The 20,898-nt window shown below is 35.4% G+C and overlaps 1 protein-coding gene across 5 annotated transcripts; it reads left to right on the forward strand.

The window, feature by feature from the left end:
• Nucleotides 1-235: 235 nt before the first annotated feature.
• On the forward strand, nt 236-12,954 carry LOC104109323 (uncharacterized). Of its 5 annotated transcripts, none has more exons than XM_009618588.4 (11): nt 236-487; nt 2,585-2,748; nt 2,924-2,984; nt 3,748-3,818; nt 4,222-4,286; nt 4,488-4,532; nt 4,611-4,691; nt 9,631-9,698; nt 11,530-11,608; nt 11,772-11,932; nt 12,526-12,954. In XM_009618588.4, exons 2-11 carry the CDS (start codon nt 2,640-2,642, stop codon nt 12,590-12,592), a joined length of 807 nt encoding a protein of 268 aa, XP_009616883.1. In that variant the 5' UTR covers nt 236-487; nt 2,585-2,639; the 3' UTR covers nt 12,593-12,954. The 5 variants fall into 5 exon arrangements, with proteins under 5 accessions (XP_009616883.1, XP_009616885.1, XP_070056004.1 ...); XM_009618590.4 differs by having other exon boundaries at nt 237-487; nt 2,597-2,748; XM_070199903.1 differs by having other exon boundaries at nt 239-487; nt 11,530-11,578.
• The last annotated feature ends 7,944 nt before the right edge of the window (nt 12,955-20,898 follow it).

Raw genomic sequence — 20,898 nt, forward strand, 5'->3', positions numbered from 1 at the left:
TCGTTGGGGATCGGGTAGACTATAGACATTGCCCCGATTTTACCCGTACACAATTATATTTCTGCACGCTACATTAAATAATAAAATAACAGATAATATTTATTAAAATAATATATTATATTAGATTATAATTTTATAAAATTAATATTCTATTAAATTATAATACTAGTTAAAATGAAAAAGATGATATATTAATTAAGAGAAAGAGAAAAAGGAAAAAGAAAAAGAAAAAGTGAGGCGGTTAGGGGAAGAATAACGCGATCTAAACCGAAGAATTATAGACGTAGGAGCCTCTTCCATTTTGGTTGAATCTGTTCTGTCTCCAATTCCACATTCCAAAAGCCAACCTCCACCTTCAGCCGACCCTTTCACAGCGCAGATACTGAAAACAATTAAAAGAAGAAGAAAAGGGGGAAGATTTTCGATTTGGAGGTTTGGAACCATTATCATGACTTACGCTACTCACGTCCTTCGTCACTCCAAAAAGGTTTGATTCTGATTTCCTTTTTTTGTTATCTACTCAATTTATCAATATTGACTTGTATTCTTGAATCCCTAAAATCTGCACGTATAGGTTAATTTACTGAAGGAAGAATTTGATTGTCAATTATGTGATATCTGTGATCCATATGAGCCCGTGGTTGTGCCGCATTTTAAATCAATTACTTTGCTTCCTTTTCTTTTTCGTCTGTTAATATTACTCCTATAGACTTATAAGTGATTGTTTTTGATACACATTAAACTGAAGTTATATGAGTAATAATTTACTATTTTGTTTTTAATCTGAGTTTTACTCCCTTTTTAAATATTTTCTAAGTTGCGAATCCATCTTATTTATCTTTTCTGATTTGCATTATTCTGTGTCCTTTTATGATCCTTTTCAAATACATCTGCTGCCGTATTCTGATATTTTGAGATTATTAGATACGTAAAATTTCATAATATAGTAAACCCTGCAGGGATAATGCTAAAATAAGGGAATTTGCATGACAATTTAAACACATAGAAGGAATAGTTTGATTGAGTATACGATCGAACCAAAAATTGAATTAGCCGGACCAAATTAATCCAAAATCGGCTAAATACCTAACTATTGGTAGACTCTACGGTCAGTAGCAGGTTCTATTGATAGAAGGGGTGTGATTTTTCTGTTGAAATGTTGTGTTATTGACAGAAGGTGTATCATTCTGGAAGGGGGATATTTCAGGAAACAAGGAGGAAATCAACTGTAATTGCACATATGTTAATATGTGTATGAAAATGTTAATATGTTTATGATATTTTGATGTATTATTTAGTTCATGATTCCTAGTGACGAGTACACGAGCGAGTGAATGAAATTTCATGGATGGTTAGAATTAGAGTAAATTTTTTGTATCATTGTGATTGGTGGAGGCCATATCACGATTTTGTTGCTTGCACGATTAGTAAAGCTTGGACAGACGTGATCATTCATCAGGTCTAGTCCAGTTGAAGAACGTTATTTTTCTCTCAGGTTCTACAATAGATGTTCTGTAGACAAAGTATTACTATTGAATTGAAGCAACTGATTAAGGAAAAAGAAAAGCCTTCATGATTTGCTATAGAGGTCCTGTAGACAAAAAATTAATTGAATTGAAGTAATTTATTTGGGAAAAAGAGAAGCCTTCATGATTTTCTCTAGCATTACTGAATTGAAGTTCACTTTTTAAATTTGAATCAACTCTAATATGAAGTGGCTAAGCGGCATGATTTAGCGTGAATGAAGTATATTAGAGTACTCTAATATACTCTAATATACCCATCTCGTCGATGTGCAACAGGAACAGCAGATAAGCGGCATACCACTTCGGCATTAACTAGATCGTATATGAAGTTTAGAGAGAAAATTTGGGGCGCGGTTGCTATGTGGTTTAGCCCCATTGACAGCCGGCTGGAATATATAAGGAGTATTTTGTAGTTTGTACAGTGCTGAAGATTTATTCAATCAAACACAACAACTAATCAATTACAATTACCTTTAATTCAATTTAAGGCCTTTAAGTAATCGTTATTCCTTTCATTTCCTAGCTTTTTGTAGCTTTATTTAGCATTTTCTTACCCAATGTTAGTCACTATTTAGATCTTCATTACTCTCAAAGCTTCTATCTGTGACGTTCACATTTTGATACTTTTAGAAAGCCTAGGAACCTACAGTTGAGAAGTAGAGTTCCCTTTTCTACATTACATTAATGGTCTGATCACAATTGAGAATTGTTCAGTGTCAGTTTGCGCTATCACTTGGTCCAATCTATTACCATTGTACCACCAAAAGTATGATGAACTTTGGGAACTTTATCAATTGGAGCTAGTTGAGAGAAAATTTCTTGTCAGAGTGGTGACAGGGTTAAGCGTAGTGACCTATTGCCCTTCTCATTTCCCTTTCAAGCGTTGATAAAAATGCTTGTAATGTAGTGGGTTCAAACTTCAAAGGAATTGGATATTGTTTGTTATAAGGTTTATGGTTGGTAGTACCACGATCTCCTTGATATTTGTGTTTGATTATGCTTTTTAAGTACCTATTTCACTTGCCTTAGTGGGTTTTAGTAATATAATTCGTCTTTAGTTTTGCATGCAGATATGACATTGTCCTATCTGTAGTTCTGCTAGCAAATATCTAAATGGAGTGGCTAGTAATCATCGTTACAGTGGTAGTACTGTGGGTGGCTTCATTCTTTAAACTTCTCCATGAATCTCTCTCTGCCTCACAAGTTGCAGTTTTAACTGATGGTATGGGGTGATTTCTTTACGAAATGTCAATTCTCATTTTCTTTTGTATTTACTGGCTGCCTCAATGTTGTTATGCACTTTTGTTTTAGAATCTAAATACAAGCATGCATACAACTTTCCCTGTAGTGTTTGTTCTACAGCTAATTGCTTCCCTTCTTGATATCTTTTTTCTTAGGTGGAGTTTTTTGCAAGAGAAATGTCTTGTTGGTTATTGCCCATCCTGATGATGAGTCTATGTAAGGTTGAACGTCTTAACTATGGTATTGATATTTTTTCCTGTCATAAATTTTCTGAGCGATGCAAACCTTTGAATTGCTATAGAGGGAGTTGCAGACTATGATATTTGGAACTATGTGTTAATTTTGACCAAGATTGTGAGAGTCCCAATATATCATTAGTCTTACATTAATACGAGGTTGCTCACTTGAAAATTTTAATTAAGCTCATAGTTGAACACACATTCACAGAACAATAATTCCCTTGAATTCATATAGCCATCTTGAAACAAGGTGGACTAGAAATTTGGCGGGCTAAACTATAAGATTCAATTTTTACCCCCTTTCTTAAATAGGTTATTAGAGAACCATAATATGATTTGTCTTTATACAAATTATGGTTTCGACATTTTGTTTCGTTGCACAGTGGGTATGCTATCCATATGGTACCTGAAAATACTGTTCTTTTATTTTTTCTGAATTTCATCAAATTGCTTTTAGGCTTGTTCTAACAGAAGCATCCCTACCTGGGCGACATCCTTTTTTACAAATTTTGTTGAGAAAAGTAATGTATTGTAGTTAGTAACATGGATCACACTCTCAGTGTCAGTTGATTGTTGTTGTGTCTCTAAATATAGATGTCGATTTTCACATATTATACAATGACCTTTTAATGTTTTGCGAATCTTGTCATTAAGTGAATCATACTGTATCTATTTGTTGTACAAACATTACTTTTGAGATGATAATGACTTGTGATGCTTCCTTGTACTCTATACTGCAGGTTCTTTACTCCAACCATTAATTATTTGTCTTCGAGAGGATGTAATCTGCATATATTATGCATGTCAACAGGTAAGGCTTTTAGAATATTTCAATTTCTGTTGCACATGCTGAGTCAAAAAAATTTCTTTTATGCCTAAGTTTTGAGCGGCACATGTGTATTTTGGTTGATGTATGTATGTATGTCTCAGGACACAAAAAGTGACTTAAAATGAAAAGTTGATGCTTTTACCGAATACTTTAGCAATTTATTTTCTTAAAGTATGATCCAATTCAAGCAGTACTGATAAACCTGAGGCTCGTTTTCTGAATTTGAAATATTGCAGATTTTTCAACTTTAGAATGCTTAAATGATCAGATCGGAAATCCCTACAACTGTTTTTTGCAAATCTTTGTCCTAGATAACCAAGAGTCTATTACTGATGCTAACTTTCAGTATTTTGTTTCTTCTTTGTTGCATTGTACTGAAATATAGGTAATGCAGATGGTATGGGCAATGTCAGAAAGGAAGAACTTTATTTAGCCTCAGTAATGCTTAAGGTGACGTGAAATTTATCTGAATAGAAATCTGAGCTTGGCTTTCATGCATTGATTCTAGATCTTTGATCTTTTATGTTGTTTTCATGCAATCATTCCTTCATTCATCTATCTTTGCGAATTACTATAAAGGATTTGTAAAATGTTGGAGGAGCTAGTCAAATATCAGTCATTGATCTTTCTGTTCTCTATTTACTCATGCAGGTTCCACAAAAGCAAGTGAAAATCCTTGACCATCCAGATCTACAGGTATTCTGATTGTATCAGAATTGTATCTCGGTATGTTCTTAATGTGTGAGCAGAGTTCTTATGTCTAGTTCTAACTAGGATGGTTTTGGCAAAACGTGGAACTCAAAGTTATTGTCAAAGATTATCAAGGAGGAAATTGCCAATTGTGATATTGATTTGGTAAGTGATTTCAGTAATTATATTGTTTAACTAAGTTAGCCTTTTCGGGTAATCTTCAGTAGCTTGTGCTTCTTTGATATTTATAAATTTAGGCTTCATCCCATTGACTATATTGTGTAAGTTGCTTTTCTACTTCACTGGATTATAATCTTGATCTATAGATATATCCTTCATTTATTTGTTCATTTTAGTTGAATATAAAGAATGTATTTAAGTATCGAAAATATAAATGCAAGACTCTTCTCTCCGTAATGCCTCAAGGGGGAGATAACAACAAATAAAACTAGGAATCCTTTTTGCTGAGATAGATGGATTTGCCCAATGTGCAAGATGGTGGTGTTCTAGTAGCAAATTGTATTTTATCTCTCATGTGGAAATGGAAAACACTGCTAAAAATCAAACCAAGCCATCTTTAAAAGCATTCCAACTAATGAGGCATTTGGGAGAGTCGTAGTATGAATTGTTAAGAAGAATTTATTGCACTTATTAGACCAGTCACAAAATACCATTAGAATAACTGAAACAGTCACAATTATAAAAAATCACAAAATACAAACACCAATAACTACTAAACAAGCCAGGCAGTCACCAAGATTTGTCTAACACCATTAGAATATCTAAAACAGTAACAAAAATAATCATTCACCAAGAACAAGTGCTTAACCAAGCAGCAGACCATCAGACAAAATAATACCATCATCATCCATATCCAAAGTACATCCAGAAGCACTAAATGCTAAAGCAGTGGTAGTCAACAAAGCCACAAAATACGTAAAAAAAGAGTCACCAATATAATACAAGCCCAAACATATAAGAAGTTTAACCATGTCTAAGACTCCAAGTAGATCATTAAGACCATAACAATAACTGATTATGAAGTTGGTTAACTGGATGAACACCGGTACATCTCTTTAGATGGTTCCTTAAACGGGAAGTGCTACACATATTTTTTTAATAATCGAGAAATCCCCGAGGGTTGGTGATGCACAGTTTGAAACTTAGCGGATAATGGGCTTGCCTCACTACCTTTCTCCACTTAAATACCAAACTTTTGTCTGTTGCAGAGTTTGAACCCTTGAAGTGCGCCTAACCTACACTTCACTTGTTGCTCTGTTACCACTAGACCAAAGCCCAGGGAACGGAAGTCCTACACTTCTTCACACAACAATTATAACCCAATCCACAATGAATGCATCTTGCTTTCACACTTCTTCACTTAAACCTTTTCAAAATGAACCCAAACATATGATGGAGCTTTACGACCATATAACCGCTTGATTAAACCTAATTAACATAATATGATAAGTCTATATGGTAAAAACAAATCTTTGGATAACATATGTTTAAGCCATATCGTAAAAAAATAGAAGTTTTAGACTTATCACATGTTTGTAACTTGCAACTAGATATCATTAATGCAAAAATCTCTTCTACTATTGGCCATATTTAAAGATAATTTAATAAAATACGTCATACAACATAAATTAGTAAGTTATTTTATACTAAGACACACAAATTACGAAGCCATACCAAATTCAAAATGCTCAAGATAATCCAAATCTCCAACATTAACAACTAGAGACTTACTCAGACATCAATCTTGAATACAAACAAGAGCTTGCACCAATTTAGAAATTAATGAACTCTTAAATGAATTAAGAATACAACCACTACTAAATGCACATTTTGTTGCCCGCTAGAAACTGGAATTACCAACACATCATAAGTCGTCTCAATAAGAACATGAAATTTAGGAGCATTAACTCTCCACCAACCTAAGGATCAAAATTCAAATTAACAGACTCTTATCTTTCATTAAGACACTTATCCGACTTTAGTTTAGCACCTACACTTATACATTTTTTGGTCTCTGCTATTGAAATTTGGCTTAATGACCTTGGTTTGATGCTAGATGTATTTCTTTAGATGTAGTTTGAGATCTTCTTGAGTATTTCTTTAGATACTTTCCAAACAAAGAACTCATGTAACTCTTTATTTCGTCTTTTATTTTCTCTCTCCAAACATCTCCTCTATTGCATAGTCTAAGTCAACATACTCAAACGTGTTTCGAGGATCCAATATAGTGGCAATAGAAATTATCTTATTCATTTTTGTAGGGTCACCCCAATAATTTCAAACTTTTCTTTCAATCGCTTTACCATTGAACACAAATTAGCAATACACAAGCAAGCTCAGATATTTCCTCAAAATGAGCAATATAAAAGACATAAAGTGAACTTGAAACCTTTCAAGAAACTTTACCATGTTCCTGACATTAAGCAAATCATCATTTTGGAGTGTACCTGCAATGCTTCCATCTTCACAAACATGAGTGTGAAGATAAGTGGACAATCCACTATCAATAAGATCATACATGTCAAAGGGTCTCAAATTGTTGTGCCGTATCCAACATCAAGTTGTTGAATTCCACCTAGTAGGAACATCTAAACTTAATAATCTCTTTCCTTCTATCCTTTGACTTCACAATACTCCTTAAACTTTTTAATTCTTGTAGGAGATTGTCAAATATACCTCATATTTGCTTAATACATTTGAACCATACACAATAATAATTGGGAACTAACATGATGTGTGGTAATCATCTTCATGTGAGATGCATGGCTCACATATTTAATCGTATTGTGCAAGTTGGTTTAAAAGAAGTTGGTGTTTCTATTAAACATGCTAGGCAAATGATAAGGTGTATTACACTTTCTACAAAAGTTAGAAAGTTTAAGGAGTGTTTTGGGTCCAAACAGTGTTTTAAAAAGCGACGAAGCGATCGCTTTAAGCGAGAAGCGACGCGAAGCGATGGCTGCTCGCTTTTCCATGCCTGAGGCGACTCGACCACACGAAGCCCTCGCTTCAGTCGAAAAAGCGCGAAGCGACCTTGAAGCGAGAAGCGCAGAATCGCTCGCTTCTGTTCAGAGGGGTCAGTTTTTTTAAAAGAAAAAGTTTTGGTCTGTTTTGAAGTCAGTTTTTTTAAAAGAAAAAGTTTTGGTCTGTTTTGTATTCAAAACAGACCCCTAAGACCAAAGTGAAGACCATTTCTCTCTTCTTTCTTCCCAAAATCAATTGTTGCTAAGTGCTGCTAGGGTTCAAGTCGCCAGAGACCTCCAATCCTCCAGGTAATTTTTCTTCTTTTTTTCTTCTTTCTTCTTTCTTCTTCTTGTTCCCGTCCAGGCGTCTGCTCACAGCTAGGGCAAACACGATTTTCATTTTTCCTTTTATTCCTTTTATTTAGTATTTTAGCCTTTATTTATTAATTTGTATGTGTATTTCAATTTATAAAGTTAATTTTATATATATATATTATATTTTCAGTTTATATATATTATTTTCAGTTTATTTGATTATTTTGTTTTTCTTATATATAAATTGAACTTTTTGATTATTTATATTGTGTCTTTGCAAGGTTTACATTATGTTTTTTAAGAATTGCGCTTCACTTCAATGAAGCGTGCGCTTCGCTTTGCGCTTCGTTTTTGAAGCGAGGCGAGCCTCTGTCGCTTTTTTGCGCTTCTCGCTCTCAAAAACACTGGGTCCAAAAGATAGAATGAAAGAGATCATTAGCTTTGGATGTTCCCATTAGGTCGAGTTCCACTTACTTGATGTTGGATATGGCACAACATTTTCAGATAGCCTTTGGTAGTTATGATCTTATTGATAGTGGGTTGTCGATTTATCTTCTTACTTGTGTATCTGAAGATGGAAGTATTGAAATGCATTTCAAAGTGATGATTTGGTAGATGTGAGGAACATAGTAAAGTTTCTTGAAAGGTTTTATGAGCTTATCTTGAAGTTTTTGCGTCTTTTCTAATGCTCTAATGATACGAACTTGTGTTGAATGGCAAAGCATGTGAAGAAAAGTGTTAAGGTGATCTTGGAAAAATGAATCAGATGATTTTTATTGCATCTGTGTCGGATCCATAAGTTCTTTATTTGGAGAGTATGTGTAGAAATACTCTAGACGATCTCAACCTACATATCTTCCTCTACGTCATGCCTTCATCCGATTTATCTTACATGAAAACATGATCATTGAGAATCAATGTTCAATTGAAGAGACATAAAGAAGAGAGTGGAAGTGTGGGTACTAATCAAAGTTGGATAAGTATCTTGATGAAAAATAAGAACCCGTTAGTGAGAATTTCGATGTCTTAGGTTCGTAAAGAGTTAATGCTCCTACATTTCCTGTTCTTTCTGAGATGGCTCGTGTGCACTGGCAATTCCGATTTCTAGTGTGGTATCAGAATGTGCATTTAGTAATGGAGATCTTAACTTTTGATTCATTTAGAACCTCATTGACTCCTAAATTTGTGCAAACTCTTGTTTGTCTTTGAGATTAGCTTCAGAGTGAGTCTCTTCCCATTAATGTTGAGGAAGATTTGGATTATTGATCAAACTTGAACTTGTCAAGCTTTTGTGTTTTGCGCGCATCTTAGTGCTAAATAATATGCTTGTTTATGTTGTGGCACATTTTAGTAAATTATCTTTGTATAGGGCCAATAGCGGAAGCGATTCTTGCATTATTGATATCCAGTTGCAACATGTGAGAAGTCAAACTTTTATTTGTTTGATGATATTGCTTAAACTTATGTAATCAAAGACTTGTGTTTAACATATGGTTTTATCTTTTAGGTTTAATAAAGCCTCGGTTGCACGGTCCTAATGCTCGATGGAACATCTTGAAAGGCTGAAGAAGTGTGCAAAGATTCCACTTTAAAGTTTCAATCCAATTAACCAACTTTGTATTTAAGTTATCAGGATGGTTTTAATGATCTACTTGAAGTCTTAGACATGGTTTTAAACTTTTGATATGTTTACTTGTGTTATTTTGGTGACTGTTTTTAGACGTATTTTGGCTTTGGTGATCAGAGGGAAATCTTACTTTTGTTATGCAATCACCTTTTCATCTCATGGACATTTTGTTTTCCAGGTCATAACGTTCGATAATTATGGAGTTTCAGGTCACTGTAACCATTGCGATGTTCACCAAGGTGTACGGTAAGTTATTCACCATATTCTGGTAGCCATTGGTAGTACTTTTGCAAATGAAAGTATTCACCGTATTCTGGTTTTACTTGGAAATGCTCTTGCAAATGTTACAAAGAGTTATTTAGTATTGTCAGTGATATATGATACTATACTAGTGGAATTATTCTGGTAGCCATTGGTAGTACTTTTGCAAAATGAAAGTATTCGCCATATTCTGGTTTTACTTGGAAATGCTCTTGCAAATGTTACAAAGAGTTATTTAGTATTGTCAGTGATATATGATACTATACTAGTGAAATTTCACAATGATCCCATTTCTATCTTTCTAATTTAACAATATCTCTTATACTAAATTAGGTTTTGGAAGAGGCATCGTTTTGAGGGGATTTCTTTGCTTTTCTTTTTTTGAATCTATAAATAATTGACATGCCAATAAGATTCTGTGGGTTCAGCTTTTAAGGTTTTTAGCATTGGACCCGTTGTATTTTTAAAGTTATGGGTTTAGACCTACCATTTGTTGCAATTCTAATGAATATTTACACATAAATTTATGCTCAACGACAAAAGTACTGGGTTCATCTCCCGGCAGGTATACTCTACATCCGCCTCTGCCGATAACATGTTGTGTATTTTGTATGACAAGGGAAACATTGATGAGTCGGACTCTATTCTGTAGATGTAGGACTTCAAAATAAATCTTCTTCAAGGCTTATCAAATTAACTTGTTCCTAATTCTCCCATTACAACAACAAATAACAACAACAAACCCAATGGAATCCCATAAAGTGGGGTATGGAGAGAGTAGAGTTACGCAGACCTTACCCCTACCATACGAAGGTAGAGAGGCTATTTTCGATTGACCCCCGGCTCAAGAAGAAAAAACTAAAAATGTAGCAGAAACAACAAGTAGTAACCATAGCAAGCAAAGGTGATATAATAGTCGGAACAAAAGAATCGACATATAGTAAAAGAAATTTACGGATACGAAGAAATGGAAGTACGAGAGTAACACTAACAAGACATGAAAATAAGACACGCCCGCTTAACAACTACCTTTCTACCCTAATTCTCAACATCCATGCCTTTTTATCAAGGGTCATGTCCTCAGTAGGTTGAAGTAGCGCCATGTCATGCCTAATAATCTTTTCCCGATACTTCTTAGGCCTCCCTCTACCTCTTCTCAGTCCCCTCCCCCCTTGCTATCTTGTCACACCTCCTCACTGGGGCCTCTATGCACCTCCTCTTTACATGCCTTTACCATCTCAATCTAGCTTCCCTCATCTTGTCCTCGATAGGTGTCACTCCCAACTTTTCCCGAATATCAACATTTCTTATCCTATCTAGCCGCGTATGCCCATACATCCATCTCGGCATCCTCATTTCCGCTACTTTCATCTTCTGGACATGAGTGTTCTTGACAGGCCAACACTCCGCCCCATATAACAAAGTAGGTCTAACCACCACTCTGCAGAACTTACCCTTAAGTCTCGGTGGCACCTTCTTATCACACAAAACCCCCGAAGCGAGCCTCCATTTCATCCATCCTGATTCAATACGATATGTGACATCTTCGTCTATCTCACCATTACCTTGAATAATATATCTGAGGTACTTGAAACTCCCCTTCTTAGGGATGACTTGAGAATCCAGCCTCACTTCCACGTCCACATCATGGGTAGCGTCTTCCAAAAATTTTGTGATGAATTATGCAAGGCTTAAAATTGGTACCTTTATATTTAATTTTTTTTTATCTCCTTGCAATATCTATTTTGTTGAACCCATAGGTACTTATTGCATATTCAGTAGCACATCCTAATAAAATGGTTTTCTCAAAATGCAGAGAACTATTGCAAGATACTTCACATAGAGACGTAGAGGCCTGGGAGCTTGTGAGTTCTTCCCTTGTCTCTTTACCTTTGGTACTACCTGTTGTTTGACTTTAGTTTCTTGGGATATCATAGCTTAAAGAATTCAGATGAATTTGGTTTTGAATTTCTTTGACTATGGTTGGCATCCAGCCAATCACAATTTTGTGGTTTAGGTTTTTGACTGGAGTGTGGTGTTATGATTCATCATTTTCAGGTCAGCACTAACATATTGCGCAAGTACAGTGGACCAGTTGACATATGGTTGTCTATCCTATCTGCCAAGTTCCATTTAAGGGGAGTGGTGCATTGCTTGCTAAATGAACATCCTCGAAGGAGCTTAGCTGCAATGGCTCAGCACAAGAGTCAATGGGTTTGGTATGTAATACCTTTCTATTTTCTTGCTTAAGATGGTATATGAGTAAGGGAAGTTTGAAAAGAAGAAATACAGGTTTTTATTCTCGGTCCTCCTTTCCGGACATTCATTTCCTTGTCTTTGGGAGCAGTGGTTGATTCCATTATCAGAGGGCGAAGACATCAGATATAAAACAAATGATCAATACAATACACGTGACGTACTCTGAACAAAGTTAATCCTTTTGCAGTAGAAAAGTAGTAGCAGTTGTCACTCATGGGACACTGTATTGGTGTTTAACCAGATAACTAAAAGGAGTCTTCCCAAATGTCGTGTAACAAAACATTTGCTAGACACAAAAAAAAGGGCAGCCCGGTGTACTAAGCTCCCGCTATGCGCGGGGTCCGGGAAAGGGCCGGACCACAAGGATCTACTGCTAGACACAAAACAAAGTGAAATAAAAAAATTAAAAGACAACAAGATCCTCCATATCATTCATGCAATATTCTGTATGTCTTCCTATGAAGAGCTTTTCTATACGACCATGGGTGGCCCACTTGTAGATTTCATTCCACATATTCTATGTTGTAACTAATCTTTTGGTTTATCTTTTCAGGTTCCGAAAGCTATTTGTCTGTTTCTCGAGTTACACATATGTTAACTGCCTTAAGAAGATCAACTAGAGACATGTTAGATTATTGGTTCAAGAAGACACATGAAAGGAAGATCAACTAGATATTGGTTCAAGAACACACTAATGGGAATGATAAGTAAAACCGCTCAGCGGATCATCTGAGCTGAAGTCCGACATCTCTCCTGTGAGCTTTTCAAATTCTGATATATTAAGAAGTGCAGGCAGTTTTAGAATTATTGGTGGTTGTGAAATAGCTGGTTTTACTTTCTACTTTTGTCGAATAAATGCTTTGCACACTTCTTTATTTCTATTTTATTTTGATGAGTACTAAATGCTTAGTGCTTTGGTTTTGGTGAATGATCTGGTTTTGATGGTGCAGGGGAGCTTAATTAAAGGCTTATTTTCTTTTTATCTTTTAATGTGCTCTCTCTCTCTCTCTCTCTCTCTCTCTCTCTATATATATATATATATATATATATATATATATATATATATATTTTTTTTTTTTTTTTTTTGCTTCCCTACTACAATGATGCCGCACTTTTGGTGAGGAAGCGAAGTTGCCTTCTGGAGTGGTTTATTTACCCTTGGCAAGAGTGAAACATGATTTCTTCTTTCAATTAGAAAATGTATATCATAGGGAGAGGTTGACAAGAGTGTGTAGCTCTAGTTGTGAGCACCCTTCACTTCCAACCAAGAGGTTGTGGGTTCGAGTCACCCCAATAGCAAGGTGGGGAGTTCTTGGAGGAAGGGAGCTGGGGGTTTATCGGAAATAGCCTTTCTACCCCAGGATAGGGGTAAGGTCTGCGTACACACTACCCTTCTCATACCCCACTAGTGGGATTATACTGAGTTGTTGTTGTTGTTGTTGTTGTATATCATAGGGAGAGGATAGCAAGTTGAGAAAGAATGAAATTAATAACTGAACTGTTTTAAATTTCTTACAATAAGCCTCTCAGCGACCTGTACTTTGCCTTGAAACAATTAGTCCTTTTTCAAGGAATCAATTTCCTTTTGAAAGGTTAGATTTGCACCCATGGTTCTTCAAGTAAAAGTTCTATTATTATTGGCCACATAATCAGGCTACTCGAATAGACGAGAGTCTAAACCATAGAACAGCAACCAAACTTATTGATATTGACATTTACTAAAAACAAGACAGAAGAACTGAGCTTCTGCAGCCATTCCCTTCTTATCCCGGGGTAGTTGGCCAATCGAACTCTTTGAAACTTGATTTGGCCGAAAGATCTTCAAGTTTTTATTAGTGGCCAGGCGACCTTCTTAATTAGTTGGTGTTAATGTATAACTGGGGTTAATGACAAGATAAAGTGAGAAGTTCTGACCCTAGACCCAAAGTTTCATTTATTACGCATTAGTTACTATATATAGATAAAATTATTTCCAAAATATAAAAAAACAATTCCCCCTAATCCAATTCCCGCTATTTCCCCCCTTCTTCCTCCTCTTCCTGCGCCCAAATCGTCCATTGTTAATCCTTTTTGGCTCGCATTATCCTCCCTTTTTGCATAGAGCTCAGTTATACCTTCTCCCTTCTTCCTTCTTTTCTCTCAAAATCATATTCTTTAGCTCATTAGTAGTCAATTTCATTTGGAGAGGAAGCTCAAATTTATCGATGCTGAGGTTAGTTTTCTAAGGGATATATTATGTCCTCAGCTCAGATGGTAATTAAGTGATTAAACCTCTTCTTCTTCGTTATTGTGTAGTTTGACCATTTGTTCAGTCATTCGACTATTTGTTTACAATAGATCACTATAATCAACTCCTTGAGAACTGATTAGTAATGGAAGACTATATAATAATATGTGGTTATTATTCTGGAATGGATTGAGGGGCTAAATAATTGGACTTGAAATTCGGATATAAAAGTGGCAGTACCTATTGGTATACTACATATAACGATTTGGTCGATATCGTCACTAAATGTGGCCAATTAACATGTTAGCAGAGGTAGCTGTCCGTTCATTACATGTTTAATTCTGTGCCGATGAAGCAAAAAAATACCTCCTTTGTTCATAAAAAATGATTATGATTTGCGTACTTATCTCGTGTTGTTCAAGTGATGGTACGAGGCCCGATATAAAGATATTTATGGCTGAAGCAGCGGATGAAAAAATGATCGATGATCGCTTAAGTGGATTTAGTCATGGGTTGAATGATATTGGAGAAAATAAAATGAATTCGTATGGTCCGGAAAATGCTAATGCAGGATCTTGTCAAAGGTACCGGAGAATCAGAAAAGAAGATTTTAATACTCTAAGAGAAATCTTAAAATAATGTCTTGTAGGACCAAAGGACTGTCAAAGAAAAAATTCATGAGATTGACGTTTGTTCTATTGTTGGCTTTTGTTATTTGGAAAATAATGGAGCGGTTTAGTTCAAGATGTTTTTGTGTGTTGAAAATTCTATTTTAACCAGAATGTAGTGTATTTAATTCAACTATTGTATATGCAATCTTATGTATTTAATCCATCTGTTGATTATAAGCCTTATCAATTATTGATTATCAATCACTGGTCTTACATTTAAATATTTTTAACGATTTTTTATAACAGATATGAATTTACAAAATAAATGAATTTTGAAAAGTTACATGTTTACAAAAGATTAATCATCAAAACAGTCAATCCATCCACCATTAGTTGCAATAAATTTTCTATGTAGTCTATAGATCTTGTAACCTAATCTCAAATCATGAACTTCAAATCCTTAATTTTTAACCCTGAACTCTGAACTCAGATCAATAGATGTCCTTCATGGTCGATTGTGTACTCAACTTCAATACAAGTAGAGTAAAACTATTGGGCGCGTATTGATAAAATTAATGATTAAACTTAATTTTACCATAAAATTAATAAAATTATAACATATTCACATATTATTAATCAAGTTATAACTTAAAACTTATGGAAATTGCAATTTCAGCATACCACTAAAGATTTAATCATTCTACAACAAGTAATGACTTAACAATGAGTTATGAGAGTACATATTAGGAGTGTAATTAAGGGTGTCATTAATAATTTGAAAATATACATTTTAAGAATAAAATATTTCGTAATATCACTAAGAATTTCTGAAAAATGGATAATTTTATAATAACACTATGGATTTAGTCATTCTACGACATGCAACGACTTAATAATGTGTTAACAGAGTAATCATTGACAGTATAAAGGAGTAATTAATCATTTGAAAATATACATTATCGTAATAGAACGTTTCATAATACTATTAAGGATTGATGAGAAATGGATAACTTTATAATACCATTAAGGATTTTGTCATTCTACGACATGCAATGGCTCAACAATATATTATCAGAGTAGACATCGAGAGTATAATGAATGAAGTGACTAATTATTTGAAAATGTACATTTTCGAAATGAAACATTTCATAATACCATTAAGGATTGATAAGAAATGGATAATTTCATAATACCACTAAATATTTAATCATTCTACAACATGCAATGACTTAAAACGTTATTTGTATTAATGTTGATACATCTGATGACTTAACATACAAACGATAAGTAATGTATGACCTAACCCCATTTCAGCATCATGTGAGTGATCTACATATGTTAAGTTGCTAATTAAACTTAATAAAGCTCTTGAATCAAGTAACTTTATACTGCTGCTACTAATTGAGCACAGACTGAGATAAGAATTGCATTTGTAACTACTAGTGGAGTATTCCCATAAGTGTCGATGTCATAACATGATTAACAACATTTCTTAAAATTATAATTTCATCAATTTCATCGTTAAATCAAGTTTAACCATTAGTTTTATCAGTACGTGACTAATAGTTTCTACTCGACTTCTATGGGAGTTGCACTACTAGAAATCCGGTAAAAACCGACCAAAAAAACCGATCAACGTTAGTTGGTAATGGCCAAAAACCGACCAAAACGCGACCATTTACGTGTGGACGGTATTTTTGTGGTCGGAAAGGCATACCGACCAACTTTGGTCGGTCAATTAAATTCAAAAAAAAAAAAATATTGCAAAAAAAAACCGACCAAAGTTGGTCGGTATTTTAATTGTGTAATAAAAAGATTCACCATCTGGGAATCGAACCGGGGGGGTCTGTACTGTGGCAGGATACTATTCTACCACTAGACCATTGGTACATTTTATTTTAAGACTGTCTTTTATTTGATTTATACTCTTTAATTGTATTTTCGCACGAAAATAACCGACCAAAATTGGTCGGTTTTATTAAAAAATAAAATTACCGACCAAAGTTGGTCGGTTTTTTTAAATGACCGGCCGAATTAACCGATCAATTTTGGTCGGTTTTTTTAATATTAATTTTTATTTATTTTAATTGAAAAACCGACCAAAGTTGGTCGGTTTCTTGAAATATAAATTTCGCGGGACTCAAAAATAGTTTCCCGCATTTTTGCGCCAAAGAAAACCGACCAAAGTTGGTCGATTTCGTTAAAAAAAATTTAATTTTTTTTTTTTGAAAAACCGACCAACTTTGATCGATTTTTTGGTCGGTTTTTTGACCGACCAAAGTTGGTCGGTCGACCTTAATCGGTTTTTGCCTAATTTTTAGTAGTGTTGTGCATAATATGACAGCTTACAATCTACCATGAAGGACGTCTACTGATCATGGTTGAATGTTCAAGGTTTAGGCTTCAGGCTTAGAGTTTAGGGTTTAGGCCTAGGGTTCAAGCTTTATATACCACTTAAGAAGTTTATTGGAATCAGTAATATTTTGATGATTAATCTTTCCTAACCACGTATCTTTTGTAAATTTGTTTATTTTGTAAACTCGCTTGTGTTCTAATCGACTATATTAGGGATTTATGATCAGTTTTTTCCCATATTCTACATCTACAACTCGTATCTATTTTAAACTCGTTAGTCTTTCACTGCTCATAAGTTTTTGCGTACATGACAAATGGTTGACAATCAACTTTAATTAGAGTCTATGGTGAGTTTATGCAAATGCACATCGTTTTGCTTCAAGTTCAGTGCATTAAAAGCATGAACAGCCGATAGATTCAATACACATAATTCATAAAAATAAACTATATAAAACTCAAAGTAAGTTCTTCAACACACAGCTATAATATTTTCTAATATACCCCAAAGATCAACAACAAAACAAATAACACTAATCTCTCTTTTGCCTAGGCACTTGGTTCTTCAGTCTCTTTAACCAAGTATTATCTGCTTCAACCAGTTGAATTTTTCCCCTTCTCAGTAGAATAATATTTCTCTTCAAGTTTCCAGATCTTCTTTTTCTACTCTCCATTACCTTTTCAAAGATCCCACATTATTGATGTGTAGCATTCCTAGGGTTCATCATACCACTCTTTAGAATTATACTAATCCTCATACAATACCTCAAAACAAATGATAATGAGTGTAACAGTTGCCAAGAACAAATCCCAGCAACCGAATATTCTAATTTGGATCGGAAACTCTCATATTTGCTTAGAAATATTTTAAAATTGTATTTGGATGCGTCAACCGCCTTCACAAATATTGAAACTAATAGACAATCTTGGTCATTTTCACCTCCTCGTTGAGTTTCACCTTCTAACTGATCCTATTCACCATCTTCATTGTCACGCCTCGACCTTGGGGAGCGCGACCGGTGCTCAACCGAGTTATCCGAGTCAAGCAAGCATACTTGATGTCTTCTACCAAACCTTACCCATCAACAAAGTGAAGATGAATATCACGAGTTAGTACAATCCTAACTTCATTACCTTTCAAAATATTACAAGTTCGTAGTTTAAAAGAGGAAACATGTTTGACAATTACAACATTTCTAGATTGTTTTTTCTATATCAAAATACAACCCACACTATGTCTACGGAGCCTCTAAATGGAATAAAAGAATAGTATGTAAGTGCCGGTGACAAGGCCCTGGCTATACCTCAAAAATACAATGTACAAGCTAAGGAGCAAAAGACACAAGACCCCGATAGGAAGTGGGGCTCACCAGTCAACTGAGAAGAGGGTCTGTGCTAGCAATGATCGATGCCGCCTGCTGTAGAACCACCTGCATCCATTAAAGATGCAACGTCTCCGACAAAAGGGACATTAGTACATATGGAATAGTACTAGTATGTAGAGCTAAATACCTTCTCATGGAATAGAGTAACAACACAAGGAGAAAAATATAAAATCAATGAGAAACCCAAATAATATTGAAAATACCAAGTTAAGACTAAGGCAAATCTTCAAGTAAATATTAATACTTTAAGTTAGGAGATCTTTAGTACCGATACACCACCATGCATATGGCATGGAGTCCGATCTCCGCCCGATCGACTAAGCCGTCTCACCCCAAAGTATGAGGATTGACATAGGAACATAATACCACCACGTGCGCGGCATGGCGTCCGATCTCCGCCTGATCAGCTAAGTCGTCTGTCAATCAGTCCCTACACCGGCACGTGTAGTTTCAGGCTTGGGCATTTGTAAACCATCCTTCCTCAGTAACCTAACGATACTCCCAAAAACATTTATCGTATAAAAAAATCACATTCATTTCATTTCCTTTCATACTTGATTTCACTTCATTGGTACTTTTGGCCATAAATGTAAATCATTATTTTTTTGGCACGATGGCTGCATCTCATAATTCATACTTTCATTCTTTCATTTGACATGGACTATAAATCATTTAAAGGCACTTATAAATCATCCGAAAAGTTATAGTTTCAGTTCATGAATACATAAGGGCTTAGAGCACGTTGGAAACATTTGCAAATAAGAGCATAGTAATTTCAATGGAACCATGGATTGAATTAATCTCCATTCGTTAAATCGATCATATTTTGACTATTTCCCCAAGGGAGGGCATAACACATATGTAAGAGCAATTAATACATGATTCGAGAAATTAGACATGTGATGTATCCAAACATACATGATGATTGAGCACAATTGTAACGACCCGGCTGGTACTTTTGAGTATTTTAGCCCCGATCCCCTAAATTATGATTCCTCTATGCTATATTGTAGTTATGTAACTTTCCGGGATGGTTGGTGTTAGTTTCGAGTGAGTTTCGGAGTAAAATGGGACACATAGTCCCTAAGTTGGAAGGTTAAATCGTAGGAGTTGACCATAGTTTGACTTGTGTGAAGATGACTTAGAAATGGAGTTTTTGACGGTTCCAATAGCTCTGTAGAGTAATTTTGATCTTAGGATTGTGTCCGTATGTTGATTTGGAGGTCCGTAGGTCGTTTCAGAGCAAATTGGCGAAAGTTGGAAAGTTGAAAGATTTTGGAAAGTTTGACCGGGAGTGGACTTTATTGATATCGGGGTCGGATCCCGATTTAGAAAGTTGAAATAGGTCTGTAATGTCATTTTATGATTTGTGTGCAAATTTTGGTGTCAATCAGAGTTGTTTTAGTATGAATCAGCGCTGGTTTCAGAATTTGGAAGTTCATAGTTCATAGGCTTGAATTTGGGTTGCGATTCATAGAATTTATATTGTTTGATGTGATTTGTGGTCTCGAGTAGGTCCGTTATGTGTTTTGGAACTTGTTGGTATATTCGGACAGGGCCCCGGGTGTGAATCAGATGGAAATCAGATTATTTTTGGACTTGGTATTTTGTTGAAGTGCTGCTGTTCTGGTGTCATCGCACCTGCGGAGGGTCTGGCCACAGATGCAGTCACGTAGGTGCGCCTTGGTCATTGCAGAAGTGGATGAGCTAGCCCAGGCCTGGGTTCGTAGGTGCGGACGCCTGAGCGGAGATATGCTTCCGCAAGCGCGACCCTTTTCTCTGCAGAAGCGGAATTTGAGGAGAGGGCTTGGGACAGGATCGCAGGTGCGGTCTCCTTCTCCGCAGAAGCGGGCTCGAAGGTACGAGCCATAGACCATAGAAGCGGAACCCCTGGACGTTATTAGAATCTGCACCTGCGATGGTTTTTCCGCAAGTGCGGCGTCGCAGCAGCGGCACAAGGGCCGCAAATACGAGGATCGCTGGGCAGAAAAAGGGAAATTTCGAGGGATTTTCAGAGAGGAATTTGGGCTAAGGAATTCTAACTTTTTTTTGATTAATTTTCATGAATCTATTGATAATTTTATCATTTAATTAGTGTTTTGGAGTTTGAAATTGGAAAAAAAATGGTAGAAACTCCTTAGGCTAAATGTTTGGGTTTTGAAAGGCAAAGTGAAGTCGGATTTGGATAATTCTTGTATGGTTGGTCTCGACATCGAATGGGTGTTCAAATTTTATAATTTTGGTCGGGTTTTAAGACGCGGGTCCGGGTTGACCTTTTGGGTCGATTTTTCAATTCTTTGCAAAGATCGTAATTTCATTATTTGAATTAGTTTCCTATAGTTATATTTAAA

Source organism: Nicotiana tomentosiformis, chromosome 4 (assembly GCF_000390325.3).
Source record: "Nicotiana tomentosiformis chromosome 4, ASM39032v3, whole genome shotgun sequence".
In the NCBI taxonomy this organism is placed as follows: Eukaryota; Viridiplantae; Streptophyta; class Magnoliopsida; order Solanales; family Solanaceae; genus Nicotiana; species Nicotiana tomentosiformis.